This window comes from Mustela nigripes, chromosome 10 (genome assembly GCF_022355385.1).
Source record: "Mustela nigripes isolate SB6536 chromosome 10, MUSNIG.SB6536, whole genome shotgun sequence".
NCBI classification, from domain to species: Eukaryota; Metazoa; Chordata; class Mammalia; order Carnivora; family Mustelidae; genus Mustela; species Mustela nigripes.
This window is the reverse complement of record NC_081566.1, coordinates 1,875,985-1,902,268: the sequence shown is the minus strand read 5'-3', so window position 1 is coordinate 1,902,268 and position 26,284 is coordinate 1,875,985. Positions and strand designations below refer to the sequence as shown.

At 43.3% G+C, this 26,284-nt stretch overlaps 1 protein-coding gene across 1 annotated transcript; it reads left to right on the top strand.

Moving 5' to 3' along the window:
* Positions 1-11,715: 11,715 nt before the first annotated feature.
* SELE (selectin E) lies at positions 11,716-21,924 on the top strand. Its single transcript, XM_059413977.1, has 14 exons — positions 11,716-11,826; positions 12,161-12,244; positions 12,821-13,207; positions 13,721-13,828; positions 14,209-14,394; positions 15,171-15,356; positions 15,463-15,651; positions 16,582-16,770; positions 16,888-17,076; positions 17,286-17,462; positions 17,946-18,056; positions 18,790-18,811; positions 18,917-18,989; positions 19,906-21,924. Exons 2-13 carry the CDS (start codon positions 12,208-12,210, stop codon positions 18,963-18,965), a joined length of 1,830 nt encoding a protein of 609 aa, XP_059269960.1. The 5' UTR covers positions 11,716-11,826; positions 12,161-12,207; the 3' UTR covers positions 18,966-18,989; positions 19,906-21,924.
* Positions 21,925-26,284: the final 4,360 nt, after the last annotated feature.

Here is a 26,284-nt window from a genome sequence, read left to right as displayed (position 1 = left end):
AGGGTGTATCTTGAGACTGCATGAATACCTTGTCCCCAACTATCTTTACTCAATGATAATACAGCCATTAGTAGTATTCTTGCCTGAAAGAAGGTGATTTTTTCCCATCATTTAACTATTGTCAGATTCAAACTGTTTCAACCAATTTGCACTTCTGCCAGGAGGATGTGAGACTTTCCAACATTCCATATCTTCACCAAGCTTGCTCCGGTCAGACTGACCAAGTTCTGTCATCTCAGTGGAGATGGGATCATATATTATGCAAGCTGATGGTTAGATTTGGAGGCTTGTTCTAGATTCCGGTTCATGTATTTAGTCAAGAATACTTCATACATGGTGGCGCATACTTCCTATTCTATCACATCAAGAGGTGCGTGAATGTTTAGCAGTCAATCAATGGGTTCAAATGTGGTCGACCTGATCTACCGACAGACAAATAAGGTTTCTCATAAAAAACCAAAAACAAACAAAAAACACTTGGCATATGGTATTATCTATTCTTTTTACAAAACAAAAGGTTTTATATGTGTATCCATATGTCTTTAAAATGCCTGTATTGCAATGGAATACTATGCAGCCATCGAAAGAAATGAAATCTTGCCATTTGCAACGACGTGGATGGAACTAGAGGGGATTATGCTGAGTGAAATAAGTCAATCAGAGAAAGACAATTATCATATGAACTCTCTGATATGAGGAACTGAGAGGCAGGATGGGGGGTTTCTGGGGGTTAGGGAGGGAAAAAATGAAACAAGATGCAATCAGGAGGGAGAAAAACCATAAGAGACTCTTAATCTCACAAACAAACTGAGGATTGCTGGGGAGAGGAGGGTAGGGAGAGGGTGGTGGGTGATGGACACTGGGGACGGTGAGTGCTATGGTGAGTGCTGTGAAGTGTGTAAACCTGACGATTCATAGACCTGTACCCCTGGGGCAAACAATACATTATATGTTAATAAAAATAAGTAATTAAAAATAAAATAAAATGCCTGTATTGATTAATATAATTGTCTTTTGCAAAACAATTATTCCTCCAGCTCTGTCATTTCTTCTTTATTTATTATTTAATATTCTTCTATAAGTGAGAACTTCCCCTTCCTTTTTTCTCTATGGGCCTTGGATTCTTTTTTATTCAATGTGTTATAATCTATTAATCTCAATATTCTTTTTAATGCTCAAATTGTCCCAAATTTCACCAGTGAGGATTACTTCAAGCTTTCTCATGTGTCCTTTTGACATGTTTCCCTAAGTTTTTGTGTACTTGCTTATTTCTGGCACAGCAAGAAATTCCAGGCTCACCTTGTACATTACTTGTCCCAGAACTGAAGTCAGTCATTTCCCCAAGGAAACCTTGTTCCATTTAGAGAAATGTACTTAGAAATCAAGTTCCGTGCAACAGATGCAGTTATTTCCAGTTGGATATCACCGAGTCTAGATCCCATCAGTGAATAGAACTAAGAGATGTATTTTTTTAAACAATGACTCTGTATGGATATCTCACCACAGTGTCTTTCTCTCATTTGTCAAATCCACATTTATATTTCTCTTCTCCCACAGTGATAATCTTAATTCCTGATAACATCAATGCATTTATTCATTTACTCAATCCTGTACTACACAAAAAGTAGTTTCTGGATTAGTGCATCACTGTTATTACCAATAAAATCCTACAAGCTAAAGTCCAAGATACTTTTGTAATTCTTTTTGTCCTTAGAGTATATCCACTGAGCATGGACAGTCAGGGTACTATGTTCCACTGGTATTTGGATTGGCTCCTTTTTCTTCTTTTTTGAGTTTATGTTAGTTTATTTTTATTTTTGAATATGCAAATGTAAATATGGTCTCCCATTCAAAACCATATGTAGACACATATTCAACCAACTGAGCCACCCAGGCGTCCCTGTAGACACATATTCAAAGAAGCCTCATGCTCTTCCACTCTATCACCACTAACAACAAGGAGATGACTAATCTCATTAATTTCTGATTTAATTTCTTGGACTACTATTGCAAAAAAAGCAGATGCACACATATTTATCTTATTTCCCTTCTTCTACACTAAAGGTGGCAGACTATACACCCCTTGGCACCTTGAGTTTGTAAAATTAGCAACATAATTGAAAAATACTCCATTGTAAAGATGTATTATTATATATTCATTATGTTTCCTCTTTTGTCCATTTAGAATATTCCCAATATTTTGTCATTAAAATTATACCCTAACATGCAAACTTGTGCATATATACTTTTATACTGTTGGAGTGTGTCTTTACCCCAAATTCCTAGAAATGAGATTGCTTAATTTAAGAATAAATGCATTGTATAGTTTTGCTGCATATTGTCAAATTCCCCTCTCTAAGGGTGGTCCCATCTGCACCAGCAACATAGGAAAATGATGTTTTCCCTCAGCCTCACCAAAACAGTGTGTTGCCAAGCTTTTGAGAGACTGCCCCCCATCTCTTCAAATAGTTTGATCTCATATCGTCCCAATTCTGCTTCTTCTTCCCACCTTTAAAAAAAAAAGATAATTATTTTTTTGCTTTGTTAGGACTTTGTTTGGTTCTGTTAACTCTTCAGAAATAGCACAACCTGAGGAGTCTATCACATTTGCCTTGCAATTTTTACATCTGCAACATTTTATGAGAGTCTACTTATTTGTACCTGGCTTGGTCTAAGGCAGGAAGACTCTGCTGCATAGTCTTAGAACATCCAACCAAATAAAAACAGTTCTAAAAATGACTAGTTCTGAAAAATTTACACGCTATTATGCTGAACTTTGCAAAAGCAAAGCCAAATTTCTTCTGGGATCAATCACTCAGCAAAACAAATCTCAAAATAAGTTTCTCCTGCCTTGAACTTTTACATGACTATGTACAAAAGGGACAATGAGTGTCCAAGCCAATGCCAAAGGTTGTAAGACTGATGGGAAAAAAAATGATAGGAAAACATTTTATATTTCTGCTTATGTAGGTAGGAGGTTGGAGAATGTTATTCTTGTACAAAATGTTTTCCTTATTTTTATCAACAGGATTATTTTCCTTAGAAGAGAACCAATGTTTACAGAAATGCTTGTCTATACAGTGGGCCCTTAGCTTACAAAAGCAATTTATTTGCAGATTTGAGTGAATGAACATGCCATTTGGTAATTTACAATTTTGCTAAGACTGGAACTGGAATGGTTTAACGGCACACAAGAAAGGCAAGTACACATTGGTAGAATGTCCCCTCGCTAGTGGCTGAGTCATTCTCTCTAGGGCTCAGTGAGTTTTAATTATATATACATAGATTAAGGAGGAAGGGTAAATGCTGTGCATTTTAATTTAGATTGTTCCCAATATTCTGCTATTAAAAATTATGGCTATAGTGAATAACCACATGCATACTTTTCTCATACTGTTAGAGGTGCATCAGAGAATGGGGTTGTAGAGGGAAATTATCTATAATCAAGTGGACTGGGAACACACATCCACTCTTCTGAAGGACTTCTCAGAGCCTTTAACACGCTCTTCAAGACTCTTCAAGAAGAGAGCCACGTTACGCAGTGTTTCCAAACTTATTTGCCTGTGATATTTTTTTCCACATCTGTGGAAAGTAGAGTTCTGGGGAAAATAGTTTGTCAACATATTTTGCTGTGGTGCAAGTATACAGCTGGGAACTCTGGCAGGCCTTGATACCCGCTTCACAGGAAGGTCAGCGTCTCCCTCCCGAGTTCAATCTGTCCTCTCCAGACCTTCCAGACTGCTGTACTGCTCTACCACTGGCAACCTTTCCTATTTCTTTTCCTTCATTTGATCTGGGATCTGCTTCCCAAGGAAAGGGCTTCACAACGCTAGCAGGGAAATTTCTCATCTGCCCAGGTGGATAGAGTCTATTTTAGGATTCTGGCATTTGCGAACAATTATTTAGTCCCGGTATAAAGGCCAAGCAAATCTTCAATTGCCATCTGGCAAAGCCAGGTCAGCCACTCCTGAAAATTAGCATTTCTAGGGGCAACTGGGTGGCTCAGTTGGTTAAGCATCAGATTCTTGATTGCAGCTCAGGTCATGATCTCAGGGTCATGAGATTTTCTCTCTCTCTCTCTCCCTTTGCCCCTCCCCCCCCAAATAAAATAAAATTAACATTTCTAACAGTATTTTACCTGGTACTATTTATTGAGTGACTATATATATGCTAAGTGCTTTATTTATATTACTTCATGTATTTTTACTCTAAAAAAAAAACCCCACAGCATTACAATGTAGAAAGAATTTCCATTTTACAGATACAATTTTACAGATGATGAACCTGAACTTCAGAGAGATTTAATATCTCACTGAAAATCAGTCCGTTTATGGCATCATCTAAAATGTTTGTTTTGCAGATTTGCATAACTACAATGACCAGATTTTTCTTCTGCTTCTCTCTGCTTCCCAGTAATTGAGCAAAGCCAAGACATTAGTCAATTATCTATTAGATACAGAAAACCCAAAAGAATGTATTTTTGCTTCACTTTTCTGAATATTTCAAGGGAGGAAAGTGACTCATTTCTGATCCTCCAGATAATCGCCTTATTTCTCTGAGTTTTTTGTTGGTGGGAATTATGGCCCACTCACACTCCCATTGGAGAAAGTGTTTCATTTCCCCAAGTCAGAGGAGGCTCTCTTAATTAAGGGAAACATTCCACTTGTTAGAATCATAAAGACGCTCCCATGCTAATTACCTTTAGCCAGACTGACTGGAGGCATCTTTCTGTAAGATAAAGCGATAAAACTGAGCTTCTTAAAAAGGTATTGTTCATCTCTTCCTCTCTTCCTATCTACTAGAAGCAGAGATTAGGCCTTGCTGGTTTATGAAACTGCCCTCTCTATTCCTGGAACATTCCCCAGGGGATGACCTGTGGGTTTTTGAGCTCTGTTTTCTCTCCAAAATCAACATTGTTGAACAAGGAAAGGAACCTCTAACCATCCAAGGTCAAGGGAGCCAACATCCAGAGAGCAAGGAAATTCTGTTTGGAAAGTTAGCCCAAATCTTCTTCCGCAGTCCTCCTTCTGGACAATGCCTGCGTGCTCTCATTGTCAGATTTATTATTTCTTCCCTCTGCATGCTCTGCTCCACACAAACATTAACTTAGCCCCTGCACCACTGGCAAACAAGGTGAAGGGGATAAGGCTGACCGCCTGACTCCTGGGTCATACACAGATGGCTCTTGTCTGTGGAATAGGCACAGCGGTGCACACACAGAGGCAGGGCCAGGATGGCTGCCTTGGTGTGGGAGGGGTCCAGACCAGGATCCTTCTTTCTAGACATCCTTATCATAAAAGAGATTGGTTTCCTACTTTTGTTCTAACATTGTCCCATTTTGACATGAACCGTACAACTTCCCAGAATTAGTTGGGGAAGGCTCCACATATTCTAGTAAAATTTTAAGTTTTTTTTTTTTTTTTTTTTTTTTTTTTTTTTTTGGTAAGTAGGCTTCATGCCCAGCATGGAGCCCAACACAGGGTTTGAACTCATGACCCTGAGATCAAGACCTGAGCTGAGATCAAGGGTTGGATGCTTAACCCAGGCACCCCAGAATTTTAGGATATTTTAAAGAAGGTTTGTAAATGCTATAGTTCAGAATGATTCCTTATTGAGAAAAATCTCCTACTGCTTTTTAGAAATAAAAGCACGTCTAATAATTGAGCCTTATTATTTTCAGTATGGACATGTTCCCCTAAAGGAGTTCTTGCTTTCCTATGATCTGACTACAGGTAAGCACTCAGCATGAAGAGGGATGTACATAAGTGTCATCAAACCTCTCACTGAGCTCCTCAAAGTTGGTATTCAGTTTGATACTAGGAGATACCAAGGCTGGCAGTTTTTCCCATATGATTTTCTAACCCAACACTGTCCTTAAGAACCTAGATGTCCATCAAGAGATGAATGGATAAAGAAGATGTGTTGTATATACACAATGGAATACTATGCAGCCATCAAAAATGAAATCTTGCCATTTGCAATGATATGGATGGAACTAGAGGGTATTATGCTGGGCGAAATAAGTCAATCAGAGAAAGACAATCATCATATGATATCACTGATATGAGGAATTTGAGAGGCAGGGCGGGGGATTCTGGGGGATAGGGACGGAAAAAATGAAACAAGATGGAACCAGGGAGGGAAACAAACCATGAGAGACTCTAATCTCAGGAAACAAACTGAGGGTTGCTAGAGGGGAGGATGGTGAGAAGGATGGGGTGGCTGGGTGATGGACACTGGGGGGAGTATGTGCTATGGTGAGTGCTGTGAATTGTGTAAGACTGATGATTCACAGACCTGTACCCCTGAAGCAAATAATACATTTTATGTTATAAATAAATAAATTAATAAATAAGAACACGTCCTTTTTAGGATGTGAGCTATTCTGAAATCCATGATTAGGACACAAAAGCAAGTGTTTTACATTTCAAGTGACTTCATTCATTTCTTAATCCAACAAATATCTATGATCATTTAGTAAAAGCCAGCCGAGCTGGGAGCTGGGGAATGCAGCAACAAATAAAATACTCTATGAGAAGGCATCGTTATGAAGTCCAGAATTACCCCCTTAATTCAGTAAAAATTTGAATTACCAGCACTAATGGGCAATAAATAAAACTGTGTTACAGCAAACATTGTGTGTTAGAAAATGACTCTATTTATAGTCAGTCAGTCCTTCCACATCTCTCTTATTTAGAACTCAGCAAAAATAAAATTCCAGTTTATTCTGGACAACAACATCACACAGGCCAAAAAATAAGCAGCAAGTTCATAGATCAAAAAAGGGAGACAAAGAAACTTGTATCTTCGGCCTTGCTAAGCATTTATACAAACCACTACTGATAGGACAGCTAAGTATAACACACAAAAAAGTTATGGAATTCTCAGAATAAGATTTTGTTGTTGTTGTTGTTGTGTTTGCTTTTTTTAATATGTTTTATTTTTCTCCTTTGAGATTTCCGCAAATATGGTCACACCATAAGTAGAGTCAGAAGTAGGACAAAAAAACAAGCCAAGTTTGGTTAGGTCATCCGAGATCCTTAAAAATAGCTGAACTCTAACAACATGTTAAAAAAAAATATATATATATATATACATATACATACACATATATTTATATATGTATATATATATGTATAATATAAATAAAAATTATAATTTTCCTTTTTAAAAGTACTTTCTTTTTTTTCCTAAGATTTTATTTATTTATTTGACAGAGAGAGCAAGAGAGCACAAGCAGGGGGAGCAGCAGAGGGAGAGGGAGAAGCAGGCTCCCAGCTCCAACAGGGATCCCGACATGGGGCTCAATCCTGGGACCCTGGGATCTGAGCTGAAGGTAGATGCTTAACCATCTGAGACACGCACCTGACACTCTTTGTGGCGGGTTTTGTCCGGCCTCAGAGATCCACCCGGAAGTGCAGGGGCAGGGGAATTAACCACATCTTCCCAGGGTCAGCCCTTAGCCCCTGACAGACTGGAATGGGTGGGCCCATCCCAGCTCCTGAACCCGCCTTGGAGCTATTAGCTATCTCCAGAGCTCCTTGGTAGGGCTGAGGCTGTGATCCCGCAGTGGTGACCTGCTTATCAGCACACCTTTACCAGGTTCCTTCCTCTCTGTGTCTAACTTCCTCGCTCTCCTGCTGTGCTTCCTGGGATCATCTCCCAAATGAAGGACTTTCACCCACATCCTTGTCTTAGGATCTACTTTGAAAGGATCCCAACCAGACGCTGAACTTGCAGGGCCAGCTGGGGTATGGGAAGTGAAAGAGGTTGCTTCAACATTCTTTTTTTTCCCCTGTAAAAACTAAGGTGTATTTCCTGCTGGGCTTTCTGTCTGAGCAGGCAGGGAATGAACACCAAGGATCTGGTCCTTAGAAGAGCCCAAACGTGGATCTGAGTCCCTGCTGACCATTTAGGAACTCAAAAACACCACAGACACATTGTTTAACTTCTCCGGGTCTGTGTTTTGTCCTCTAAAATGAAATTAATAATGTCTCCTTTTGTTTCGTGAAGTTTGTATGAAGTGATGCATGTGAAGCACTTGGTATCCAATAGGTGCTTTATATACGGTGTCAATATTGATTAGTACCTAACAGCGTCACAGCTAGGAAAAATAATGAACGGTTGGATTTAAACTGGTGCCTTTTCCCTAGATTTACGCAGAATATTGTAATATATTATAGCAGCAAGGACTTTAGTGAAGCACCTTTGATTCTCAGATGGGAAATCTGGGGCTTTAAGAGACACAGACATCTTGCTCCAGACCAGAGGGCTACCTGGAGTGAGAGAGCAATCCTTGGTATGCAAATAGTGACCAGACCCCAACTTTTCTGATATGAAGCCAGGAGAGCAAAGCTAAGAATAGCCCTTTAGGAAACCTCTGTGTTACGGAATAAGCAGCGCCGGGTCCAAGGAAAACAAGCGAGGGGACTTTTCTGAAAACCCAGGGACATTTTCTGCAGTCCGTTGCCCAGTGTCGGCAAACAGTCTGGCTACACTCAGGAAAAGCTCTGTCAGTCCACCGGGCTGCCCACACTTGTTTCTTCCGCTTTGGGAATTCACCGCAGTTGGCTCATTTTGGAGATATTCCCATTAGTTCGTTCTTAGATCCCCAAACAGAAAACGGAAACTTCAAGATAAGGTGCTGCCAGAGAGGAAGCGAGGAAACACATCAAATGTCTAAGTCTCAGAATCATTTAGGAAGTCCATAATGGGGAATCAGAGGAATTGCAGGCTCCTTTTGAAGGGAGATAAGAGATTCACTGAATGTCTCCATACTTATATCACTTCTTCAGCAGTTTTGGTTAAAACCCACCTAATTCTCATGTCTAAGAACCCAGAGCTTCCACTCATCCCAAATATTCCTTGTTTGGGCCCAGCACTACTACCGGTGGGGCCTCGAGCCTTCCAGCAGAGAGGCTCTCAGGATTACCTACAGTGACATTTTGGTCAAAATAAGGTCCCTGCAACTGAGCACAACCATAGGGCCTTCTTGATATCCTCTTACATGCGGTGGGCCTGGGCTCACCTTTATGGCTCAGAATGACCTGAGATGTCCGATGATACTGATGATTCCTGGGCCCACCCAGACCCCCTGCGTCAGAGTCTCTGAGTGCTGGACCTGAAGGTTTTTCATTTAAACAAGCTCCCTGCGCGTGGGGTGGGGGCTCAGACTGAGCCCGGGGCTCTTGCCTGACCCAGGTGTTCTGAGACAGCTACAAATGCGAAATGAGTGAACATGCCTTCCCGCAGAGTCAGTTCAGAGGGGACCAGACTGGTTTTCCATCAAATGGTCTTGTGCTCTGACCAACAAGAAATGCCATTTTATACCATGATACAGTTCATTTCATTTCATAATTTTGGGTGTACGAGACATATCACATTTTTACTCTGTGGATAGAATTATATCCATATTGAGATGTCTTCTCCCTACATTAGACTCTGCAGAAGTACAGTAGCTGTTGGCAGAGTAGAACTTTAGCAGAAGCTATCAAGGCTTTAAAAAACAAACAAACAAACAAACAAAAAAACAAAACACCCAGCCAAACTGCTCAGATGTAAAGGAACCAAACCGAGAGCCTCGGGAAGGCCGGTGCTCCGCCTCGCAGTGCCCTTCAGCAGTGAGGAACCAAAGCCAGATTCACACCTTGACGGATGGTCTTGCCCCTGTGGTTATGGCTGGCGCTACCTCCCGTTAAACCCAATCGTCTCCTGTCTGTAGCTTTCATTTGTCCCTAGCTATTGGTAGTATACAGGATGGCTTTGGATAAAAATGGGACATTTGTCTCGGCAACCCCCCAATCCTCTTCCTGGCCATCTCTCACTCCCTTGGGGATGCCGAGGGGGCCTGGGACAGAAGGGAAGGTGGGTCAAGTCCTTAATGCCCAATAAAGGCCGGAGAGGAGAGCACAAACGACCTCCAGGAAAAGGGATGAAGAAGCCAGGAAGTGTGGCGCGCCCAGACGAAAGAGCTCTGGTGGTGGCACCTGGGGTGAACCCGTGTTTGCACCGTCTTTCCTCTTCCCTCAGCACCCCCTGCCCAAGCGGAAACTGCAAATATGAAGCCAGAGCTGAAACCCAGCACTCTGGGGACAGCATGCTGCATCTTCAGAGCCTGGAAGATTCTACAGGTCTTGAGGCACTTCTCGTCAGCCCGTTCCTCAGGAAACAGGTTTATTTGGGGAGGGGGAGATGATAGTCACTCAACATCCCCAAATAGCTCTCACTCCATGTCTTCAACTCATCCTGCACCTCCAGCAAGTGGGGGCCTCACCAGGTCCTGCCCTCACGGTCGTCCCTCCTCCCCTCACTGTGCTGAGTCCCTCCACGAGAGGCCGACGGGTTTGTTCACAGCCACTGCCGCCGGCCTGCAGCCTGAAGAAAGCCGCGCAGCTCCCCGTCCCCATGTGTCCGATTCGCGGCCCCACCTCAGGGGCGTATTCTGGGAGAATGCAAGGGGGTATGGAGCGTCACACCTCTGATAAAGATGAATTATCTTCACTCTAAAATTCCTCCCATGTCTTATTTCTCTTACTCTCCTTCTGGTGTTGGGTTCTCTCCCCACGGTTCTTTCCGGGTAAATGTAGCCACAGAGAGAATGACAAGAGGCACGGCTGGGGCTATCACCCCAAGGAAATGTCACTATGAAGAACAGAAGAAGTGACATTATATATATCTCCTTCGCTTGCATTTCGACTCAGGATTCTTCAAACTGTGTAATTTTTACTCTTAAAAGTAATAGAGGGCCATTGTCAAAGTTGGAAAATGCTGAAAATAACCAGGAAAAATAGAAAACTTGCCTCAAGTCTTGCCATCCAGAGACCGCCACGGTTCACATCCTGGTTCGGTGTCGTTATTCTTCGTGCAGTCATATTTTAAAACTGTTAAGTAAAATTGGAGTCAAGTAAATATTAGTACATAGAGTTTTCATCCTTTTTTTCTTTCACTGAACAAATCATGAATAAACATTATCCAGACGTGGACAACTAAGTCTGTTTCCCATTTTTGTTATTTTAAAGAAAGAAGGCATTATTTCAAACATTTATCTGGGAGATGTTCAGATATTTCTAGTAATTTAGCTATAGCCATGCACAGAGTCTGAAGATTAGCTTACACCTCCTGACCCGTTCCTGTGAGACAGCACTGGTAAGAGAGAAATGGGTTGCACTGGTAAAAGAGAGAGAAAAAATGGGTTGCACTGGTAAGAGAGAGAGAAAAAATGGGTTGCACTGGTAAGAGAGAGAGAAAATGGGTTGCACTGGTGAGAGAGAGAGAAAAAACCAGAAGACTGTCGGCAGCACACTGCTGACAGTGCAGATGAGAAATGAAGAATGACAGTCCACAGTTACTAACACCAGCGCAGAGTTTGCTTATGTTCATGAAATTCTGGTTATTGCAATTACAAGAGAGATGCTACTAATAAGCAAAGTTTTCAGGCTTTTTAAAGACATCGATTTGGTGTTATTAGAATTTAAAACCCCACATTTGTGCCTTATTAGTAGCACTGATGTAAAATTAAAAGACACGAACAAAGGAGAATTAGCTTGGAGGACTAGAGTCTGACATCACTGTAATTTTTTGGAGTCGTGGATATTCCCGGGAAACTTTTTGGATGCTGCCGGGGAATTCCTCTTTACTGGGTTTGGACACATCCTTGTATTATTACTCACAGGAAACCAGCCTCTCTATAAAGGCGCTCCGGTAGGAGCGGTGCTCTGCGGCTCTCGGCTGACTTCACACCAGAATCGCTGGTCACAGGAGACAGAAGTAGCAGGAACAAAAGCAGGATTTCGAACACAGGCACCGAAGCCACGACATCACAGAACAGTAAGTGCAAAGAGCCTTTGCAAGGCTGACCTTGAACCAGAGCTGTCAGTATGAATAGAGATGCAGAAAGCCTTTGATAAAAGACCTGTGCAGCTCCTTGTTGTATCCAAACAAGTTAAACTCTGGTTTTTCTCTTTCACCTCCATGACGAAAATCTTTAATTTTATATGTATTCATTCTAGCCAACTTCCTTGAAACAAGCAAAGACGGTGGCACTGTTACTCTTTACCTAAAATCTTAGGATGCTGCCAAAAACATCATGTAGAATGATCTCAGTAACTGGCTGCCTAAGATTTCTTTCTGTAATTAATTTTGTGCTTCCCCCCCCGCCCAGAAAGGCATTTCAAGACTGAACTTCTGATAAAAAGAGCCCTAGAAGTCATGATCGCCTCACAGCTTCTCTCTGCTCTCACTCTTGGTAAGTCAATGTCATTCATTAGATCAGGGTTTCTCATCCTGGGCACCACTGGCATTTCAGGCAGGATAATTCCTCCTCGTGGGTGGGGCGGGGAGGGGCATGTGTTTTAGGGTGTTTAGCAGCATCTCTGACCTCTCTGCGCAGTGCAATCCACTGTGGGTTAGGGGCAGTTTACCTCCGTGTGCCTCTGCTTCCTGATGTGTTAAGTGTTGATCGTTAAGTGGCCTATTCCCAGAGGTGTCGCGAGGGTCCAGTGTCATGGAAAGGGCCTCGCACAGGGCTTGGAAGTGCATATCAAGTGCTCGGTAACCTTACTTATTCTGATGATTGCACTACTGTAGGGATATCCTGGCAGATTGTGGGTGAGTGAGTACAGGGAGACCCAACCCCCAAAGGTATGCACAACAACAGCAGTTTCTCCCTCCAGACCCCTTCTTACTTTGGAAAAGGTAAAAAAAAATTCAAATCATTCCCAAGGCCCCTGGTAGATGAAAATAAGACTATAAAAAGCCCAGTGGATAGAGTCGAACTACAGCAGGACTAACCTCTCCATGCCTTCCCTGTGTTCCCCTTTAGCACTTGTCCTGTTTGAAGAGAGCAGAGCCTGGTCGTACAACGCGTCCACAGAAACCATGACTTTCGACGAAGCCAGCGCTTACTGTCAGCAAAGGTACACGCATCTGGTCGCGATTCAAAACCAAGAAGAGATTAAATACCTGAACTCTGTGTTCAGCCATTCACCTACTTACTACTGGATCGGAATCAGAAAGGTCAATCAGCAGTGGACCTGGATAGGGACCCAGAAGCTTCTGACCGAAGAAGCCAAGAACTGGGCTCCCGGCGAACCAAACAACAAGCAAAACAATGAAGACTGTGTGGAGATCTACATCAAGAGAGACAAGGACACGGGCATGTGGAATGACGAGAGATGTGACAAAAAGAAGCTCGCCTTGTGTTACACAGGTGCGGGGCTCGAGGGCGTGTCGAGCTGTGGGCCTCTTGCCAAATTATTGACAGTCTGCAAAACCTGGTCTCTACCATGGTAACATTATGCTCTAAAAAAAAATACCATTTTAAAACCTTCTGCTTGGTAAATTACATCTTTTTGCTTCTTTGTGTAAGTGTAGGCAAGAATGTATGTACCGAGGTAGGTCGACACGTATGTAGTGTGTGCTCATACAACGCATAATTGAGCTACTCATTTATTTGTAGAAGAGCTGTCTTGAACGTCTGTGAGAAAGGGCATTTTCTGTTCTCGATGCCAGTAACAGCTCTACCCCCTGACACTTGCACATGAACATCAAGGTTTAAAATAGCTGAGCTCCAAACCCAGCTTTGTCTTTGGGTGAAGCCCTTTAGTTAAAATCTCTGGCAGTCCCTGTAACTGGTGACTTCTCTGTCATAACTGTTGCTCCTGAACCCCAAGGATGGCATTGTAAGCCCAATGACGATCCTCTTCCTCGTTGTTTTCTGCAGCTGCCTGCACCCCTACATCCTGCAGTGGCCACGGTGAGTGTGTGGAGACTGTCAACAACTACACCTGCGAGTGCCACCCCGGCTTCAGTGGACTCAGGTGTGAGCAAGGTGAGTCCCCGCCTCACCCGTTCCTGCACTCCTGTTGGTAGCGCGGTCGCTGTCCCAGCTGGCTTGGGTGTCGACTCTGCCCGCCCTCCCTTCCCTGGGGCGTGTAGTCTCACGTGGTGGTTAAGGGCCCTGGTTTCGAATCCCAGATTGACCACTGTGACTTCAGACGCCCGGATCAGGTGGTTAAACTCTCGAGTACCAGTTTTCTCGCCACAAAATGAGGGTGATAATGGTGTCAACACCAATGGTTAGGTCTATGTGAGTGACAGCATAGCGCCCGGAGAGAGGAGGCGTTCGGTAAACAGTAGTGACAGTTTCCAGGGCTTCCTCCCTTCGTGCCGGGCCACAGAGAGCAGATCTGATGTGGTCTCTCCTTTCAGCTGTGACCTGTCAAGCGCAGGAAGACCCTGAGCACGGAAGCCTGGTCTGTGCCCACCCTCTGGGACTCTTCAGCTACAATTCCTCGTGCTCCGTCCGCTGTGAAAAGGGTTTCATCCCAAGCAGCACGGAGGCCACACGGTGCACTTCTGCAGGGGACTGGAGCGCCCCTCTTCCAGCCTGCAATGGTAAATGCCTCTGAACGCACACCACCCTCTGACTTGTCCCTCACGGCCTCGTTTGTTTTTTTTTTAATGCAACTAACAGCACTTTCAAAACTCCAGGGAAAGTTCTTTTTGTTGTTGTTTTTAGTAAGATTCACCTCACCAACAGGTATGATCAGTAGGGTGCCTGCTCAGTTTCAAAGAGGTTTTTGGGAAAACCACCGGGTTTGAGATGGGCTCTTCTGAGACTCTGGTGATTTGTAAGAGAGTGCCCGTGGCGCTGGGACCACACTCAAGAAACCTTCATGACTTCTCCCACTTGGCCTCTCTCCATGCAGCAGAAGAATAAGACCATGGTAGTCAAGCAGTCCCGACAGCTCTTTTTCTCTCTCAGGCTTATCTTTCTAGGCTGGAGGTGAAAATTTTGTGCATCCAGGTCCTGCTGGGTGGACATCAATGAATGTCCCGTGTATGTCAGTATTTCTGTTATTACAACGATCATAAATCCTGATCGAGAATCTGTTTTTTTTTTCTGTTTTTGCCTTCCATAAAATAGATCAGAGACAGGATGAGAGATGTGACAACATAGATCAGAGACCACTTAGCATAGTCAAAGTGTAAATCAGTCAGAGAAGATGGAAGTATTAAAAAGGCATAAAAGCTTTATCATGTGCATGCATATCCCCAATAATTAATTTTGGACTTTGGGATCTACGGTTTGAAAGCTGCTTCCTTTGCCTGTTATAAGTTCCAGCTCAGTAGAAAGTAAACATATTCACGGTACTCGTTCAAATCCCCAGTGGTTGAGTGCAGTGCGCTGACAAAGCCCGCCAATGGCACTGTGGACTGTCTCGAAAGCTCTGGAAACTTCCCATGGAACACAACTTGTGCCTTTGCTTGTGAAGAAGGATTTGAACTAATGGGCTCCAAGCGCCTCCACTGTACCTCATCTGGGAATTGGGACAATAAGAAGCCAACATGTAAAGGTACAGTTGCTCCATGTCAAGATTCACTGTAAACATTCTTCTTCTCAATCTGTACCTGAGGTGGTCAGGCCAGACCTGCTAATGTTCATGGGTGTCTATGTTACAGCTGTGACATGTGAGGCCATCAGCCATCCTCAGAACGGGTCTGTGAGCTGTAGCCACTCCCCTGAGGGCAAGTTCACCTTTGGGTCCTTCTGCAGTTTCACCTGCGAGGAAGGCTTCCAGGTGCAGGGAGCAGCCCAACTTCAATGCACCGCACAAGGGAAATGGAGTCAGCAGGTCCCAGTTTGTGAAGGTAAGCTCAAGAGCATCTCCCTTCTACACCTCTTCCTTAAAGGGCAGCAGTCTTCAAACTAGGGCAGTTAAAATGAAACTAGATGCCTACTTTAACTAGAGTAATCAGATTTGATGGGCAACATTCTTCCTATGTTTTTGAGTTTCATATAAAAGAACCAATGCTTATCCAGGGAAAGGATTATATGTACTAAGAGGGGATGTTTTGCTGGTTTCTTCACTGTGCTGTGTTAATATGGCTTCTTTGGCATTGGCATGGAGTAGGCAGAAACCCTAATCTAAGAGAAAATCACAATGAGAACACTTAAAAGTAGCATTATGAGAACATGACCTGATTTTAAAACTCTTATAATCACTTTTCTTCTGAAACTGCTCATAACTAGCAGTGAAGAGAATGTACGAAGTGTGGTATCATATATAAACACACTAAAATTTAATCCACTTTAAAGCAAGAGTAATGATGTTGAAAACAAGCAGTTTTCATTATCACATACTGATACTTTTGTCACCAAAAATAGCACAGAATGATTTCCAGTGTTAAGAAGCCACAAGACCAAAACCAAACTGCAAAGCAGACACATTTCACGGGCTGCCTTCTTACCTTCCTTCTGTATTTTGGCCTCATCTGTTAGCATCCAGGACCCAAAATTTGCTGACTACATAAAATCTTTCTCCTGACTGTAACTTCTTTCAAATGTGAGGACAGTGCTCAGGAAACACTGGTTCTATTACAGGCTGTCCTTTACTGAGGGCCATTATCAACGAAGGGACTGGCATTCAAAGACAGTCATCTTCCAACTGTCCAGGGAGGAATGAAGAGCCTTTATATCTCTAAACATTGTTTTGCCCAAAACAAAGGGGTTCATTCATCAAATGAATGAACTCTCCAATTCCACTGCAGTATTTTCTGACCATCATTTTGGTGTTTCAGCTTTTCAGTGCAAAGCCTTGTCCATCCCAGAGAAAGGCTACATGAATTGTCTTCCAAGTGCTTCTGGAAGTTTCCAAAGTGGGTCCAACTGTGAGTTCTTCTGTGAAAAGGGATTTGTGTTGAAGGGATCCAAAAATCTCCAGTGTGGCCCCACAGGCAAATGGGACAGTGAGGAGCCCACATGTGAAGGTACAGTTTTTGTTTTTACTTCAAGATAAAAACTATTGAAGACCTAGGGACTTGATTACTTGAGAAAACTGTTGCTTCCTGATACAGACTTCTAATGTGCTCACTTGTGTCTTCCAGCTGTGAAATGCGACGCTGTCCGGCATCTCCAGCGTGGCTCAGTGAGGTGTGCCCACTCCTCTGCTGGAGAGTTCACCTACAAGTCCTCCTGTGCCTTCAGCTGTGAGGACGGCTTTGAGTTACATGGGTCAGCTCAGCTCGAATGCACCTCTCAGGGACAGTGGACGCAGAAGGTCCCCTCCTGCCAAGGTAGGGCTGAATTTAGACTTTAAGGAGTTAGGTCAAATACTTCATGTGTGTCTGAAGCTAGATTGCCCCATGGGGCTTGACCCTAATTTCCTACACGCTGAAAACTAGGTAATGCTTATAAGTTACATCTGTTGAAAAGTTTTCAGTCCATTTTAGACCTTTTCCAGGAGACCTTTGTTAACCTCTTCCCACGGGTCCATCATTTGCAGTGGTACAATGTTCAAGCCTGGCAGTTTCCGGAAAGACGAACATGAGCTGCAGCGGGGAGCCCGTGTTTGGAGCTGTGTGTGCGTTTGCATGTCCCGAAGGATGGACACTCAATGGGTCTGCAGCTCTGACCTGTGATGCCACAGGACACTGGTCTGGGATGCCGCCGACCTGTGAAGGTGAAGCCCTGACTGGTGCTGGTTGTCTGGGAGGCTAGACGGAAGAGGGGAAAGAAACGAACCATTCATTACATTCAAACAAGAGAGGTTCCTAAGGTTGAGAAGCTGGTGAATACTTAGTTTTATGGTGACAGAAAACAGAAGAGCGTGGATGTGGATGGAATGGGTAGAATTGTGACAAGTGGAAAAAGGGGAGCTCGAGGTCAAAGTCGGGAAGCAGAAGACAGGCGAGGGAAAGAGCAAGCAGCCAGTCTTGAGCAAGGTGCGGTGGGTGCTGGGAAGGGCTTGGAGGGTTAGAGAGCTCCCGGCAGCGGTGGGAGACAAGCTGCGCAGGTGGTTGGGTCCGTCTCAGAGGCCTTAAGTGCCTCTGTGTGTACTGAAGTCGGGCTCATCAGTGTGCAAAGGAAAGGGCAAATGGACAGAACAGAAAGACTTGAAATTCAGTTCCTTCTCGTGACCGTTCCTCCCTCTCGGTTTCCCTAGCTCCCGCTGAGTCCAGCGCTCCCCTGGCAGTCGGCCTTGCTGCTGCTGGGACCTCCGTCTTGACGTTAGCCTCGTTTCTCCTCTGGCTCCTGAAACGCCTGAGGAAGAAGGGTAAGGGAGTTTGGGAGCACACTCCAAAAATGTTTTTGAAAAATGTATTTTTTTTCTCCTTGATGAGTCATGTTCTCTCTTACACATTTAAACAGTAATTAGACTCGAGTTACTAGATAAACAGTAATAAACAGTATAATTGAGCTGTGGTCTTAGAAGAAGAGTTTTAGGAAATACACGTTAATGAACAGTGGACAGTTCCGAGAGATACCATTCACGGGCAATTCTGCATCTCCCATGGTTGTTGTGCAGTGAGGCTTTGGGTTTGTGCTCCCAGGAAATGGTTAAAACATTTCCAAAACATTCACTTGGAATATAGGCTTCAATATGGAGTATCTCCTGGGGACTGTCCCCTGCAAACACGTATAGCCACACTCACAGCTTGTTTGGCTTATGAAATATTTAACACTTTTTAAAATCAAGTTCTGACATTTATAAAATGAGAACTCTCTCATAAAATTTAGGTATGGGACTTCTCTTGAAAAACTGGCAGATGAACTCGGCAAGCTGAGCCTGCGGCTGTCGCTAGCATTAGGAAGCTGCTGGGCCCTTAGGATGAGTGTGTACTTTGCACATCCCCGGCTTGCCCCAGCTGTGTTTGTGCTCTGATTATCACAGGGGCCCTGAAGGCATGGAGCTTGTAGTCCCGGGTGAATAGTGCCATATTTTTTCTGAATGTGATATGTCCTTCAAAGTCTTTTAGTCCAAATTAATGGTCTTCTTTTTCTTGCAGCAAAGAAATTTGTTCCTGCCAGGTAAGTTGCATTCTTGTCCAAAGCATGCCACTGAATATTCTACACATTTTTCTCTGTTTGTGTTGGGAAACAGAGCTTAATTTAGTGTTCTTGTGTATTCCACAGCAGCTGCCAAAGCCTTGAATCCGACGGATCCTTCCACATGGCTTTGTAGTCATTTTTAGTCCAAAGGAATCAGGTAAGACTTAAAATCCCGTATGATTTTGAAAGAACATAACCTTTCTTCATGTTCTGTTGCTCCTTGAGCCCGCCAAACCTGCTAGTTCTTTGGGGGAGAATCACCACCTTTGTGGTGTTTTATGAAAAGTTATTTCATTTCTTTGCAGAAGGAAAAGAAAAAATAAACAAGACTTGGCCTAATAGAGTCATTTCACTTGTGAAAGTTAATAATAATGATGATGATCGTTAATCCTTATGTGGCACTTACTATCTTCTAGAACTGTCCTAAACTAGGAATTGTATGAGATGGGGACTGTTGCCAATTTCTTATCGTAAGGGTAAGAATATGAGGAACAGACAAGTTACATAAACTTGTTTAAAATCTTAAATCTAGTGAATGGCATAGCCAGAATTCAAACCGAGGCAGAATCTGTGTTCTTAGCCACTCTGCTGTGCTTTCTGAGAATTTGGAAGGGTCAGTTCTCTCCCCTGAATATATTTTGTAAGTTAATAGACTTTATTTTTTTTAGGCAGTCGTAGGTTTACAGAAAAAATGAGCAGAAATTAGAATTCCAACATACTCCTTGACCCTTCTATGTCCTCTTTTAGTAACAACTTGTGTTAGTAGGGCATTTTGTTACAATTGATGGGTCAATATAGATACATTATTATTAACTAAAGTCCATTATTTACATTAGGGTTTCCTCTTGGTTTTGTATAATCTATGGGTTTTGACAGGTGTATAATGACGTGTACCCACCATTCCAGTATCATCCAGAATAGTTTTGCTGCCCTAACTAAATAGAATTTTGTTGTTCATGCTTGGACTCTCTAGTGAGAGAGAACACAGTGGTCTGGGCTAGAAGGTGAATTTTGTTGTTGCTATTAATGCAGAATATTAAGGGTCCTTGACAGTATGCATTCTTCGTTTGCAGGAGCACTGGTACCTCCAGGGGACTAGACCAATAGTCTGATGAGGGCAGCGACAGAAGGGGATCCTCTGGTCTCTGGTGCTTCTCAGCTCCCACATCTGCCACCTTGACAGCTGAGAGCATGGACCCCATGAGGACTTCAATGGCCCAGGCTCTAGTGGGGAGGCCAGCCTGTCATCAGCAGGACTCGGCTTTCTCTATCTTGTTCTCAGCATCTGGAAAGTGCTGATGGAGGAAAAGCATATTCTCTTCTTGACAAAAGTGAAGAGACTTCGGCTCTAGGGTCTCAGGATTCCTGTTCTAACTGTCTCCCTGCTCACTGTGAGATCTCGTGGGGAAATATGGTATTTTGTGGTATTGTTTCTTTCTGTATCTCAACTACTGATTGATTACATGGCTCCTGTTGTCGGAATGAATAACAGTCAGGAGTTTAGGGAAAACAACTCGGCCAAAGATACTCTATTACCATTGTGCAAAAAAATGACCATTTTTTAAAGCCCACAGGCGAGTGCATGGGGAAATCCTACTTAATACTCTGTGCGAAGATTACTAAGCAGTCTTAATCACTTTTATCCCTGTGGGATTCAGTGCTTTATAAAGTGTTCTTAGAGATTATGTTCTTTTATTTGCATTGGCTAAAGAACAACCTTCCCTAATTCTTAATTCAGTGTAAGTATTGTAGGGACTTTAAAATATGTGCAGGTTAAGACTATGGCTAGGGTAAATGTTACTTAGCCTAGATCTTTGTTTATTAATTAACAGGTTCTGTAGTAAATTTATTTCAAAAAAGGGGAAATGCTGTCCCCCAGCAATGTATATTGTTAACCAGTGTAAAGTTGAGATTCTTACTATAGTTACTTTTAAAAACATGAGTAGCTGGGCACCTGGGTGGCTCAGTCCATTAGGTGTCTGACTTTGATCTCAGCTCAGGTCTTGGTCTCAGAGTCACGAGTTTAAGCTCTGCAATGGGCTCCATGCTGGGTGTGGAGCCTATTTAAAAAAAAAAAATAAGTAAAAACACAAGTAGTATCAGGAGAGTAGAATCCCAATGGCATACACTTGTACAGTGTCAGCTTTGTTTTCAGAAGGATGTGGCTTTCCATGCCAAAAACCTCCATTAGGGCAAGTGTTCTGATTTGAAAAAAGCATAAATGCAAACAAATAAAATTACACTTTCATGAATATCTTTGTTCTAAAAAAAACCAGGTAGAAAATGGATGTGCTTTCCATTCCTACAAAGATGTTTATCAGATGTGATGCATCAACATATCATTCTTACATATGACATAAGATTTTAAATTCATGATGAGAACTCTCCGTGAAAAGGATTTATCCAATGGATTTTTTTTAAAGTGAAGATTTTTAATATTAATTCCTTAACTGTGTTATTCTGTTTGTTAGGGTGTTCATGAAGAAAGGACAGTCTGTATGAATGAATACTTGTGTTTATTTATGAGGGAAGTTAAAATTCCTATGGAATCTTCAGTTATCAGTTGATCATTGGCAGTGAGAAATTCTTGGCGCGTCCATCACCAGAGCTTCTCACTCCATCTTGCCAATGATGTGAGAATCAAAACTCTCTAATCTAGCTAGATTCACTAATCTGGCATGTGCTGAAAAATCAGTTTCGGAGAAGTGCTGGCTGCATGTTGGCCAACGCAAAGCCAAAAGTCAACAGAGAGGCATGCTAAGGGTCAGAAGGTCAGAGATTTTGACAGGGCAAAAGAACTCTGGGGAATAAGGGAGAGAAAAATAAACAACTCTGCAAGCAGGCTACCTATGGAATAGCTTATTATTTTCTCTGAAATTGCTCAAATGTTGTACATATAAATATTTATATATACTGCAATGGAAATAGCTGTGTGAAATGTAAATATGGTGTTTGAGTTTAACAAAGTATTTTAAATTATGATTTAAAATATTTTATAGTTTTTAAAGTATGTATTTATTTAAGCTTATGCCATACCTATTCTGTGTTTGGCATGGCAGTACAAAGTTTGATAATAAACATGTTTATATTTAGTTCTGTGTGTAGGTCCTTTCTTAAAAATTCTATTCTTAGGGGCACCTGGGTGGCTCAGTGGGTTAAAGCCTCTGCCTTCAGCTCAGGTCATGATCCCAGGGTCCTGGGATCGAGCCCCACATCGGGCTCTCTGCTCAGCAGGGAGCCTGCTTCCCTCTCTCTGCCTCTCTCTGCCTACGTGTGATCTCTGTCTGTCAAATAAGTAAATAAAATCTTAAAAAAAAATACTTTTCTCACAGCCCATGTTTTTCTTCCTTCCTTTAATTCTAATTAACTAATTATTGAGTAATTGCTTAATATCTGTCTTTTCTGCTAGATTCTAAGTTCCTTAAGGGTAGGAGCAAATTATCTTGTTCATTGCTGTGTTTCTGGGATTTAGCATATGCCTGATATGCCACAGACACTCCACAAATATGTTTTGAATGAACGAATAGAGAAGTGGAAAAACAAAGGCAGACACTCACGATAAGGAGCAGAACCACTTTTCTAAAAGGAATGAGTTGTCTCAGAAGGCAAGGTTCAAAATCCTGTCATGGAGACAAGATAGGTTCGACAACAGTACCGAACAGAAGGGAAATGAAGAAGCTAGTTAATGGCCTGGAGGTTCAACGAGGTACAATCGACTAGTGCTGCAATGAGGTAGTTGAGCACTAGGTCTATAAGAAGGGGCAAACTACGGGGGTGGGGTGCTGGAGTATGCGATTTCGGAGTTGATACAGTTTGGGGTGAGGTCAAGATTGAGGCTGTGTCCAGGGGAGAAGGTAGTTCAAGCGGAGGGGAGGAGGATTCTATTGGAGAACAGGCACCTTGGCTGTGGGGTTCCTGGTCGTTGTCTGAGACTGAGCATTCCTTCTACCCATGATAAATTTGTGTTGGAAACTGCAGTGAATACAACCTTGGTTGGCAGCAGTGAGCAAGCTTTGCAGTCATGTGTGATGGGGATGGGCACAAGGGAAGGACAGTGGTCCTTCCTATGGACCTAAGGCTTCTTCTGTTGATGGTATTCATTGACCCTTGCTTCGGCCATCCCATGGTGGGCAAACAGCCCTCCAGCATTAGTTTCAATCTCACTGGGGTTTTGCAATGGTTTATAACATTCACCTACTCATTCTAGTTCTGCCCTTTGGGGACCACAGAATAACCAAATAACCACTCTTCTCCTGATCACCCTTCAGGTGGCTGCTAACACGTCCCATGACCTTGCCTACCCCATACCTTCTCTTTAGACTGAATGTGCACTATTTTTAAAATTTTATTATTGAGGTGAAGTTTATATAGCATGAAAGCAACCATTTTAAGTGTATGATTCAGAGAGGTATTTAGTACATTCATAGTGTTGTACAATCACCACCTCTATCTGGTTAAAAATATTCTCATCAGGGGCGCCTGGGTGGCTCAGTGGGTTAAGCCTCTGCCATCGGCTCAGGTCATGGTCTCAGGGTCCTGGGATCGAGCCCCGCATCAGGTTCTCTGCTCAGCAAGGAGCTGCTTTCCTCTCTCTCTGCCTGCTTGTGATCTATGTCTGTCAAATAAATAAATAAAATCTTTTTTTTTAATCACTTAAAAAAAGAAAAAGAAAAAGAAAAAGAAAACCCTAAACCCAGTAACAGTCAGTTTCCATTCAACTCTCCCCTCAGCCCCTGGCCACCACCAGTTTGTTTCCCGTCTCTACGGACTTGCCTATTCTAGGTATTGCATAGGAACAGATCGCACAATATCTGGCCTTCTGTGTCTGGCAACTTTCCCTAAGTGTGAGGCATTCAAGATGCAACCACACCATAGCGTGTATCAGTACTTTGTTCCTTTTTACGGATGAATCATGTTCCATGGTATAGATGAGTGTGCAGTAAATTTAAGCCAAATTTCTCACTGTAGCTTCAAAATGTTTTTAACCAATAAAAAATCCAACCATATGACTCAAAAGCATCCATATGAAAAATGCCTTGATAAAAGCCAAAACCCACAACACCGATGGACTTGGTGAGAGGACCTTCAGAGGGGCGAAGTTGTGGTCTGAGTCCTTTATTTTATTATTTGTTTGTTTGTTTGTTTTTGAAGATATTATTTATTTATTTGACAGAGATCACAAGTAGGCAGAGAGGTAGACAGAAAGAGGGGGAAGCAGACTCCCTGCTGAGCAGAGAGCCCGATGTGGGGCTCGATTCGGGGTTTGATCCCAGGACCCTGGGATCATGACCCGAGCCGAAGGCAGAAGCTTAACCCACTGAGCCACCCAGGCGCCCCCTGAGTCCTTTAGAAATCTAACTTGATATAAGGCCAGAATTTAAAAATGTATAGAAAAGTGAATAAACGGAGTGTCTATCTGACAATGTCACTAAATAACTCCTCCCTCTAAAACCCAACTTTCGATGGACCTAAGGTCTCTCCTTTTAGGACCTGTTGGCGCATCCTATAAACACGGAGCGAGTCTGGAGCTTGAATGTCAGATGACCTAGACCAGCTTTCTGAAGAAAGCCCTGGATCTTGGTTTTCAAAGAATAAGAATGTCCAACAAACAAGTAGAACAAAAAGATATCAACAAAATAAAGAGACCAAAAAAGTTTAAGTCTTTCCTTAAGAAAGAAAAGGATATTTGCAGTTTATGACCCCAAAGGGGTTTATTTACCCATTTACTCAATGGCATTTATTAATGCTGGACCTTCTGCTTCTGAAAATACAGAAGATGAATATCCTGAAAACGCACCTGCTGTAATATTTTTAATTTCTAGGCGGATTCTAATACCCTATTTAAATGACTGGCTGAGGTTACAAAAAAAAAAAAAAAAAAATGGAAATCTCAGAGGACAAAAATGATTAGGAAGCGGGTGCTGGACCATGTAAGATTCTGTGAGCCAGAGTAAGGACTACAGATTTTACTGTGTGGGGGATGAGAGGCCACGCAGGGTCTCACTTGTGCTCTCTCATGCTGGTTATTTTCTTCCCCTCTGCTACCCTCCTTCACTGCCCGTCCATTCTCAGGTCTCCTTGCCCTGTGCCCCAGAGGCTGAGCCCTGCAGAGCGCCTCACTGGGCTGGTGTCTGATTGGTTTGACTATTAAGAGGCCTATACAGGAGATCAAAGAGCAAGAGGAGAGAGCAGTCACCGCCCTCTCCCTGTGCAGGTGTTCTCTCTAGAAGCCGCTGTATCTCTCCTCCGCTACAGCTCTTAATGGGTTGCAATTCTCATTGGATCCTGATAACACCGTCTCCTCCCTTGAATCTTCAGTCCGGGGGATACCACTTCCTCCCGTTACTTTCAGTCTCTGGTTGCCTTGACCTCTCATTTGTTTTCTTAGCCTTGCCCAATCCGTGGCTGGGTTTTGGTCCCTCTAGTAAAATTTGAGAAGCTTTTTAAACTACTGAATGGAGATGATCAGGTAGGCATTTGTGGCTGGGAAGTCCTTGCTGGAAATAGAAACGTGGCAGTCATCAAACACTTAGATGTTCTTCAGGGTGATGGCTAGGATCACCAAGTCAGAAAAGAAATCCGTGGTGAGCCCTGGCACCCCCTGCAGATTTACAGAGTGGAGAGACGACTGCAGCCCAACAAATGACACAGAGAAGGAACAGTCCATGAAGTAGGACGAGAGCCAGGGGCTGACCGGACAAATAACATGAGCACAGAGAATTGGCTGCTGGCTTTTCTGAAGCGGAAGACCTTGGTGGGAACAGTCTCAGGGAATCGGTGTGACTGAAAGCCTAATTGGATAAGGGTCAAGAGAGACTTGAAGGAGGAGACTCAGAAATACAAGTGTAGACATTCCTCCAGGGTATGATAGTAGGAACAGGCACTTCATGGAGCTCCCTGGCTCCAGGTTTGTTCCCACTTCAACTTGTCTTCCAGAGCCCAGGCAGAAGATGTGCCTCCTAATCATCGGGATCATGGGCTTCAGAGCTGACTGGCCTGGGTTCAAAATCCCAGCTGTGCGTCTCTCTAGCTTTGTGACCAAGCACAACTTTCTGAAGCTCCATGAGACTGCTTTAAATGGGGATGATGATGGTGCCTGCTGGGGAGCAGCGTGCTTAGCCTTCTGGAATGTTCGGTAAGGTGACCCGTGGGCTGTGTTGGTCAAGTTCTCCAGCTACCGCTGTTGTTACTGATTTTTCTAAAATTTAAATATGCGAGGAGAGCGGCAAGATGGCGGAGGAGTGGGAGACTTAAATTTTATCTGGTCCCAGGAGCTCCGCGGGGCAGTCACCGGGGCGTCCCGAGCTCCTCCGGGCCCAGCGGGAGGTGACGGGAAGAACAGCGGCGACTCCGGGAACGGACAAGCGGCACTTTCCGGACGGCCGGACGCGCGGCCCGAGGTGACGTTCGGCGCACAGACCGCGGGGGGGCCCGTCGCCACTTACCGGCAGG